Source organism: Cucumis sativus, chromosome 5 (genome assembly GCF_000004075.3).
Source record: "Cucumis sativus cultivar 9930 chromosome 5, Cucumber_9930_V3, whole genome shotgun sequence".
Classification (NCBI taxonomy): domain Eukaryota; kingdom Viridiplantae; phylum Streptophyta; class Magnoliopsida; order Cucurbitales; family Cucurbitaceae; genus Cucumis; species Cucumis sativus.
Window position 1 is genome coordinate 5962820 of NC_026659.2, and position 10729 is coordinate 5973548.

At 27.3% G+C, this 10729-nt stretch overlaps 1 protein-coding gene across 1 annotated transcript; it reads right to left on the minus strand.

Annotated features, from left to right (window-relative positions):
* Positions 1 to 6846: 6846 nt before the first annotated feature.
* Positions 6847 to 9541, minus strand: LOC101211696 (probable 2-oxoglutarate-dependent dioxygenase At5g05600). Its single transcript, XM_011656690.2, has 3 exons — positions 8770 to 9541; positions 8153 to 8483; positions 6847 to 7290 (listed from the first exon to the last, which is right to left on the minus strand). The coding sequence occupies exons 1-3, from the start codon at positions 9273 to 9275 to the stop codon at positions 7042 to 7044; spliced, it is 1086 nt and encodes a 361-aa protein (XP_011654992.2). The 5' UTR covers positions 9276 to 9541; the 3' UTR covers positions 6847 to 7041.
* Positions 9542 to 10729: the final 1188 nt, after the last annotated feature.

Sequence of the window (10729 nt, forward strand, 5' to 3'; positions counted from 1 at the left end):
TTGTTTAAAAATAGAATAAATAAAATTTGGAAGAGGAGATGAAGAAATCTAGAAGAGAAGATGAATAAAAATCACAAATAAGAAGAAGAAAGATAAGTAGAGAATCATTTGCAATATTCAAGAACAAACTTGAAAATTTTGAAAATATATTTTATCGACTTCATGGGTTTTTTTTTTTTTTTGTTACATAGATCATAAATATTTTTGAGTTTTTGTTACATCTACGTAAATTATTGTAATTTTTAAATAATATCAATCCAAGGCGTTAAAACTAGCATTTATAAAAGTATAAAGTTATATGTTTAAGAATTCATTCATTAACATGGTGACTAAACATAGTTAATTTGGTTAAAAGACATATAGGTTTGACGATTAAAGATTGAAAACTTTCACTATACGTTGTATCGTGGAAAAAAAAAACCTCTTCATTTGCCTAAGGGACATGCATGGACCATAGACACAAAACATTTTCAAACTTGTAATTTTGACACTACAATTATCTATTAAATAGACAAATCATTTCAACTTGAATAATAATAGTTTATGGTTGGTAGGACATCAAAAACACTAGTTGTTAAGTATTTGTATTATCAATAGTTATAATAATGTTTCAATAGAGGATTGATTCACGAATGAACCAAGATAACATTCAAATAAAAGAAACTATAATGATATACGAATATGGTTGAAAATACTTAAAAGAAATAAAAATTACGACCTATACAAAAAAAAAGATGCATCTTTCTTTTGAATAACTCGTTATATAAAAACATCAAAGTTAAGTGTGCTCACTTAAGTTAAAATAATGATCATATATTATTTTGGTTGATGAAAATTTTCATACGTGTAAGCATAAAATACGCTCAAAGAACTTGTAACCGTTGTTTTGTAAGTTCAAACTAAGTAATGATGAGATTGGTAATATGTTTTGATGGAAGTTGTCATATATTGAAAACATAAAAGATAGAAGTCAGAATTTTGATAAGATATATATAGTAAGATATATATAGACTATCCTACTAATTTATTTGAAGATGAAGTAAAATATGGTGTGTTTGAAATGTGAATGCAATGAAGTATTGAAATGTCATATCTGGATTGTGAAATTGTGAGGCATTATAAGAATAATTTAATAAACATTCCAGTTTACAAATCATTCCATTCTAATTTATAAAAGAAAAATTAAAAGTTAGTAAAGAAAAAAAAGAAAGAAAAGATTTGGAATGATGTTGAAGGTAATGAATGACCATTGGTTGGGACATAGTATATATTTAAATAAAAATGGTAGGAAATTTCAAAGAAACAAAAGGACCCCATGAATCATGATGTAAGTGAAAAGCAATATTATATGTTTGGGCCATTGTCCACCAAAGGCCAAATTATATTTTACTATTTTTTATTTTTTAATCAAAAGGACAAAATAATTACCTCATTATTTTGTTTTTGATAATTAAATTTCAATACAAACACGTTTTCAATTACTTTTTATTATTATTATATTTCTATCACAATTATTAATATTGTTTCAAATTTTAGGTGTTGTAATGTCTTGACAATTGTGACCAACATGATTGCCACATTCATATTTGGACACCACTTAAATTATTAAATTTTAATTTATTTTTGTTAATTTTCATAAAATATAAGAAATCGTGAATTTTCAAAACTACCCAATTATTCAAAATATTTACCACTTATAACAAATTCTATCATTAATCGTCATTAACATGTTATAATGATAGAATATTATCAGTGATAGAATCTAAAAAATTGTTATAACTTGTACATATTTTAATTTAATTTGTTGTTTTTAAAAAATGCTCTTATAAGAAATAGTCAACAAATTTACAAAAAAAAGAAGTCTATTAAACTGAACATTTTTTAAAATATTTTAGATTTAATTACCCTTCCTTTTCTTCTTCTGATTTTTATTTTATTTATTTCAAACTATTATATGGTTTTTCTGCCATTTTTCTTTCAAACTTATTTGGTTCAACATCGAATATAAAAAATCTATTTTTCATTTTATTTTTAAACTTTCAAGATCGTCCAAATATAAAATATCTTGAAAAAAAATTTGGTTAGTCAAATCTAAACAATTGTTTATCAAATAATCTTAAAAAATAGTTTTGATTTTGGTAGCCACATTTAAACATTCAAATCTAAACTATTGTGTACCAAATATACATGTATCAAATCTAAAAGATTGTATATCAAAAGTAGTCAAATCTAAATGATCGTGTACCAAAATAGTCTGGCTAAAAAATTGCTAGCCAAATCTATACAATGAAATCTAAATGATCGTGTATGAAAGAATAGCCACATCTAAATGACTGTTTTCCAAATATATTATAAATTAACCATACGACATTTTTGATACTTTTCATTATAGGTATTTGGCTTTTTTCACTTTTGAAATTGTTCTTGTTATATTTTTATTTCTTCCTTTGAAAATGTTATTTGAACCTTTCAAAAATAATAATTTGGTCTATTTTCAAACTTCAATTATAAGTCAAATTTTTATATGCCCCATTCTAATCCTTAGAATTATAATAAATCTTGAATTTATATAATAAATGATAGTTTTTTTTTAAAATTTCAAATGTAAATTCTAGGAAACACACGCTCATGTCACGTATTGTACATTTTATTAAATTTTTAAATTTAGTTCATAATATTAGTTTATTATTATTTTTTAACAAAAGAATATTTTATCATCTATTATTGTCGCAAAGGGAAAGGAATGCAGAGCGACCAACATTTTCATTTGTTTAATCTTAATAAATAAATAGATTTAAAGTCGTCATCAACCATATTAAGGTGTGATTGAATTCAAGTTTAGGTTCATGAGTTAGTTGTGGGTAAGGAATATGTTAGCACCCTACAACACCCATAAAAAATTGTTACCAAAATTTATTTTTTAAACTAAATAATTATAATGGTTCACTAATTTTTTTTATTTGGTTTTTTAAATGTCTCATGCTTCTCAATTGACATCGAAGAAAAAAAAAGCTAAGAATGAATTAAAAATTATAGGTGAAGTAGGAGCCATTAAAAAAATTAAGTTTTTTTTATTCAAATGATGATTTTATTTACCTTAAGAATATTAAAATATCAAACTTTGATATTTTTATCTTCGTCATCATAGGTGTTTAATAAAACATTTCATGTATTTAAAGAATTAATAAATTACAAAGAAAACACTGCTTACCCATTTTAAATTCTATGTATTTATGAATTTAAATCATAAAATTCATAAATAAATATTATTCATTTTTCTTTTCAAAATTTTATATTCTAAAATTGACAAAAACCAAATGAATTTTTCATATATTTCGCAATTATGAAAATTAAAAAATAAATAATAATAATAGAAAACAACGTGAACTCTGTGGAATATGAGAAATACAGGTTGTGAAATAATATACATAGTGAGAAATAAATAAAAACAAAGAAATAAACACGAATGTGAAACCAATTAAATCTAATCAATTAATATCAACCTAACCAACTCTACCATTCACCCAAGTCTAATCAATTAATATGCAATAAATTTAGTAAAAGTAAACAAAAAATTAACAAAAACAAAATTAAACTAAAATGTTAATCACATGACCAATTTATATCAAATTTCGTCACTTCCACGACAAAATTGATGAACAATAAACAATAAAAGCTCAATTGAACTCTAAATCTAATAAACTAAGAGTCACACTCAGTTGGCTTAAATCTAATAAATTTGAAGCATAGTAAACAGTTGACCTAAATCTAATAAATTTAAGATCACACTAAACCCAATTGGCCTAAATCAAATAAATTTCAAATAAATTTAAAAATCCTAAAGTGATTAAATACCCTTAACAATCATTTTAGAACACTTCAACTAGAGAAAAGTAGCGTACATTTAGTTTTAATGTCCCTAAGAGTGCACACCACGAGTTCTGTGTAAGACTTTAAGTTAGGCGTAGCAGTGAATTCCAGTCTAAGAGTGTTTTCATGGAGCTTTGACAAGGTGAATAGGTGAAGTAAGTCACTGTAAGTGTGCGAAGGATATGTAACAACACATCCGACGATTCAACTAAATTCAAAAAATTGGTTAAAGAAGGGAAAAAAAAAGGATTGTGGGAGAGAAAAGAAGTGGTTGAGAGAAGGTAGGCAGAGGAAATGTGAGATTAAGTTTATTTTTTTATTTTTTAGTTTTTAAAAAGTTAAATTCAAATTTTAAATAAATTCAAATCCAAAAATTAAATAAAAATAAGTAAGTAAATAAAATAAATAAATATAAAAATAAAAAATAAAAGATAACAATTATTATTTTACTATTTTTATTATATGTGTTGATGCCAAATTTTAAATATGGGTATGCATACATGACCTTCCTTTTGTTTGTAGAGAAGAAGAACATGGTCTACAAAAAAAAAGAAAATATACACATAAATGTGGTGATTGCTACACACACTCTAATGTCTAAGTCAAAGAGTGAAAGATGGTAGAAGTTAGGGAGAGTTTATGAGTAAAACTCACATTGAAATAAAGAAGAAAGGTCGAGGTCAACTAGACCAAAGTTGAAGCGAAAAGATAAGGCCAAGTTGACTAATGCTACACCGCATACACAACCAAGTTATAGATTAAGAGACATCATCATAAAGGATAGGAAGGTCTCCGACGGGTGGTGTCCCAATTTTGAGATTTATTTTGTAGATTAAGAGACATCAAACAAGTAAGTTTTTATTTCTTTAATTTATAATTATAAAGCATGTTTAGCCTTTAAGTCTTAATAAGAATTTTTTTTCTATATTATTTTGCCAATATACTGGTATTTTGAAATTTTCAAATTAAATTGAAGAATGGTCTTGTAAAATCTTTTGCTATCATAAGGGATTTTATCCCTTCAACCGTATGATTGATGGCATTTCTATCATTGAAGACAAGTCATTTTGTAGAAGTACTGTATTAGGAGTACATATGAAATATGGTGATGTGGGAAACTACCACATAAATGTTTGAAGCATTTCCAATACTCATGCATGGACTCACCTTTAGCCTCCATAATGCCAAGATCTCTTTTCTTGTCGTAGTAGCCCGAGAAGGAGGGAAAAACTTTTTCAAAAAACGTTTTTTCATTTGCACCCAGGTGGTCACCGATCCTATTGAGAGAAGATATAATCAGTCAATAGCATTGAAAAAGAGAATGCTCTAAGGTTCAACTACTTCTCTGTTACCTCATGTCGTCTTATGCCACAACACACAACATGGAATTCTTTGATATGCTTATGTGGGTCCTTACCAGCAAGCTCATGATAAAAAAATTGACACTAAGTGAATGAGACAAGTTCTAATCTCAAAATCTTCTGTCGTTTCAGGATAGATAATGCAAGGGGGAGCTTGACACTAAGTGATTGAGACAAGTTATAATCTCAAAATCACCTATCATTTCAGGATAGATAATGCAGAAGGGTTGTGTTAGATCAATCAGTAATGATGTATATAATGGTAAACAATATGTATGTCATTCATAATTCTCTTATTGATACAATAACACCATCTATAATGATAACAATATCTTAGAGCAAGAATTGGAAAACACAATCAAAACTATGTCGATAAAGGTATTTGTCAAAATATAGTGCATCCCATATAATTTTCAAACCCAATAAAATTAACAATAGAAAACAAGTAAAAAACAACATGAACTATAAAATATGAAATTATTTGTGTTTGTTGATTACAAATTTAACTCATAAATTATGTTTTGAGTGAAATAAACATGAACTAAAATCAAACTTTCAAAATCACACAATATTAGTTTTGCAATTTAACCATTTTTTAGAAGAAAATTAATATTAATATTTTGAAAAGTGTCTTCCTTGAAACCGCATTTGAAAAATAAAAAGTCAGAGCAGTTCATATTTCATTATAAAAGAAATTCAGTCACCACTGAAATTGTTTATTTTAAAAGACTATTGCATAAAAAAAGTGGAACACATGGAATTATCAATTTAACAATAAGCCAAATAAACACAATGGATAATCACAAGCTAATCCATTCAATTTTCCATTCTATAAGTAGCAATATTCTCTCCCACTATATTGATTTTTTTTCCTCAAAGGAATTGGAAGTAATACATATTAATCAAATAAATCAATAACAACGACACATCAAATTATTATTATTATTATTCTTTATTTTTTACTATTTTTATTGTTTTTATATTTTCAGATTGATCGATTAGGATTAGAAATTAAATATTAAATATTTGATTATTAGTGGTTAGATCGTTAATTGCGGCGAAATTCAGTACAATAATAGTTTGATCTAAATATTTGTGTCATTTGGCTATAATAATAATTAAGATTGTGAAATCTAAAAGTCATAGTTAAAATTTGAATTTTACTACTACCTTGATGCTACTTGAGGCACATGTATTGATTTGGTAAATTGATGTTTAAATAATTTCCAAATGTTTACAAATCACACACCTCAACCTTATTCTACAGTCTTGACCCATGCTAAAATATTTTTAAAATGGATACAAATCTTAAAGTATTTGAAACAAATTAACTTTTATTTTTCTAAATTAATTAAAAGTTACTACACCATGTGACATATTGAGCAAGTTAGAATAAACAATAATAAGTTGACTTTAGAGTCTACAAAATCACCCACTTATTTATGATTTTAAATTATACTCCATAGGCATATATGAGACATATTTTCAATTTTAAAATATGAGGTTACAAACTGTATGGAGACTTTATATTGATTTGAATACTACTTTTTGTTACTTTTTTCAACTATGCAATTTTAATGTCTATCTATATAAATTAGTCCATAGTAATCATATGTAAACAACATAATTTACTTTATATTTTCCCTATATGGTCCCCCATTTTTATCTAGTGGGATTAATTGGATTTATTTCTTCTTCCTTCTTTCTTTTTCAAGTGAATTTACAAGTAAACAAAAATTTATTGGAATTAAAAAGAAAAAGAAAACAAACAAAGGAACTTCCAGAGGCTGATATGATTTGAATCCATGGGTTATCTTGGCGACTTTAGTGCATCTACTTGGGATTTACCTTGAGGACCTCTCGTCCTAATGAAAAGTCGGTATTCGTCAAATGTCATTGGAGGATAAAGCGCGGGTCTATCTTGCGTAATTAGGGCTTTTGCTGGCTCTATTGGAATATCACTCTTTGGATTGTAGAAGAAAGCCAATGAAACACGTTCTTTATCTGAGTTTACAATTACTCTATGCTCCACACTTTTGTATATTGCATTGCTTAGAACCTATTTAAAAAAAACACAAAAATTGAAAAACAAATGATTTAGAAATTAGTTTCATTGATTTTTTAGGGTTTTAGTATATACGAGCTTACTTCGTAGAGAACATTTTAAAGTCTATGTCTAAATTGTCTCTAAACTTTAACTTACGTCTAATAAATTTTTAAAAACTTCTAGTTATCTGTTTAGTATAGTTTTTTAAAACATATTTAAAAGCTTTTAGAAGTGATATGATATATTTTATACATTGGAGGACCTCAAACTCCTAGGTACATGTAACATAGATTTTGTAACTTTTTTTTCTTTCACAGAAGTTGAATTGGTGATTAACTTATCAGACATATAACTTAAATGATATAGTTGGGTAGGATTGAAATATTTTAAATGCCAAGTGTAAGATTGACTTTAAAATCAATTTATATATGTGTGTGTGTGTATAATGCAATTTGACACTCTTTTTCCTCAAGCAAACAAACAAAAGAAACCAATTAAATGAAAAGTATAGAAGTTTAATGAACTTTGCAGACAAATATGTTAAGAACAAAGAAGGCCAATATAATTTTGCTCCTTCTAACAATAAACATACGAAAAAAAAAAAAGTTTTATTTAGGGACCATAATAGATTTTGAAAAGTATAAAAATTAGTCCAACAAAACAAAAAAAGCAAGACCCCTCCATGTGCAAATGGGCATAGAGAGAGTTCAAGTTGGAAACCTTTTATTTTAGACCAACTATATTAATATATATCCTTTACCAAATAAATAAATAAATAAAATAATTAAAACAACAATGCTTCAGTAACGTTGAGTTAGTTCCATGGTTGGAAAGGTAATTAGGCAGTTGATATAACTAGGTAGAGAGAACAAACCTGAACTTGATCCCCCACATTAACTATAATAGCATGAGCAGCTGGTTTGACAGTAATCCATTTTTCGTCTTTCCGAACTTGAAGTCCAGCGACCTTATCGTCTGGAAGTAGGAACGTCAATCCACCGGGGTCGGAGTGAGACGATAGCCCCAACGTCAACTCTGGTTGTGGGCATTTTGGATAATAATTCACTCTCAAACATGCTCCCACCTCTTCTCCTCCAAATGCATTTTGTAGATACCCTTCTTGAAGCCCCAAATTTAGTGATAAAAGCTTCAACAATTGTCCTCCTACCTTCACTACTTCTTCCCCATACTCCTCTGTCATTTCTCTACATTAAAAAGATAATCCAATTTCAAGTTGATGAATTTTTCTTTACCCATTAGTTTCAAATTTTTATGTTAATAGGAATATATGTTAAGTAATTAAGTAAGACATATATTCTTGACATAAAAGTCAAAGTTTTATTGGATACGGTAAACTTATAGTCTTGCCTTTATCCCATAAAAGTACAAAGTAAAGATAAAAATGACATTTACAGGATGAATTTAATTAACTTATTTTTCATTTCGTAAACTTTTAGATGGAAGTCAAGTTGAGTTGAGTTGGATAAGTACCTAATAAAGTCAGGTATAGCTGGCCATTTACTATGGTCTTTGAGATGAGAAGGAAGATAGTGAAGAAAAAAGTAGTCACTCCAATCAAGAATAGCTCCTTTTTGAACACCAAGGCGACTACCATAGCCTTCATAAGTCTTAGGATTATTAGCATAAGCTTGTTTCATTTCTACCGACAATTTGAAAAAATCATACCACGCACGGCGAACATCGTCGAGAAGCTCACCCCGGATGCCATGATTAATGATTTGAAAGAACCCCCAATTACGACAGGCATCAGAGATTTGGTTTAGAATGGTTTGTCGAAGGGAGTCGTCTTGGTCGAGAGCGAAACCGTAGATGTCAATGATTGGGATGTTCATGGAGGGAGAGGCGACAGAGAAAACATTAGGGCGGTCAGACGGAGGCTTGATGTAACGAGAAGGGACGGCGGAGCAGCCACTCTCCGAGAGGGATTGGACACGGACTATGGGTTCGGGCCAATCTTGATTGAGGTTAGTAGTCATCACGGCCAAGGAGAGGCTCTTGGAATTCCGAGGTTGATATTTATTTTAAGATAAATAAAATTTAAAAGTTTCTTGTAAAGAAACAAACAATATTAGTATAGGGACAGCAAAAAGATATATAGCATGTCTAAAACATGAGCATTCATATTTAGAAGAAAAGTGTAGAGTTTGAAGAACCAATATGATAGTTGTACAAGTGTCAACTTAAAATTTATACTTATTATATTGACGTTTCAAAATAATAATAATAAAAGTTTGAAAAAGTAAGACTGAACAATGTTAATAAGAAAGGAGAGAAAATTTGTGTAAATGGATGGAACATAGATTACCAACAAAGCGTGAGAACAAATTCCTTCTATCTATGTATGTATATATATATGCTAAAAAAAGTAAAAAAGAGAAGAAAAGACTAAAAAGGTAAAAGAAAGAATTTTATATTTTCAAATTTTCCAATCAATAGGAAGAAAAAAACTTCAGACAAGATGGATGATGCAGTACATGACCATATCTAAAAAAAGGTTTAAAATTCATACCATTTTTCATGAAACTAATACATGGTATAGTGTGGTTCCAATTGAATTTGAGAACAAAATTTAATTAGTACAATTAAGCACATACACATTAATTTTTTTAAAAAAAAAATGAACAATAGACGAACATTTAAGGCTATTTTAAGGATAGATTAAAAATACATAAACTAAAATTAGAGAAACTAAAATTAAAGCATTTTGAACATACAAAGCAAAATAAAATTTTGGGATCCTCATGTTCATATAGAGTGTAGAGTAATTGTAAAATATGTATATCCAATAATAGTGCGAAACGTGTCTCAAAGCAGTCGGTATTCGTCAAAGTTTTAAAATATACAATATTGTCCCTAGTCTCTCTCTCTCTTTTTTCTCTTTTATAATTAATAACGTTTCTATCAAACTCTTTTCAATCAAAGTATCATGATTTAGACAAAAGAACTAAATTTATTTAAAATAATTTATAAATGTCATTTATTTTTTTTATTAGGTTTTCCTAAATTTTGAAAACATTTATAATCTTATAAAAATTATTAATTATATATAATTTTTTAAATTAAATTCAAATAATTTTCTTATTTATATTATACTAAATTAATTACAACTTCCCCTGTTAACTATATTATGAAAATTAATTAGAAATATTTTGTTAATTCAATATAAAATGAAAATTTTTTAATACAAAATTATCTAATGATTAAAAATAACAATATATCATTTTGTGCATCATCCTTTAACATTCTGAGACAAAAATTCTAACATCGATAAAAATTTCTTTCTTCATAATTCAATGTCGATCGTTTCTTCCATCAATTTCATTCTTATCAATATCGCTATTCAATTTGGTTCTTAATTTATTTCAAACTTTCGTTTTATATACAACTTTAAGTTAGTTGTCTTCTTCAATTACTTTCTTTTTTCTTCAAA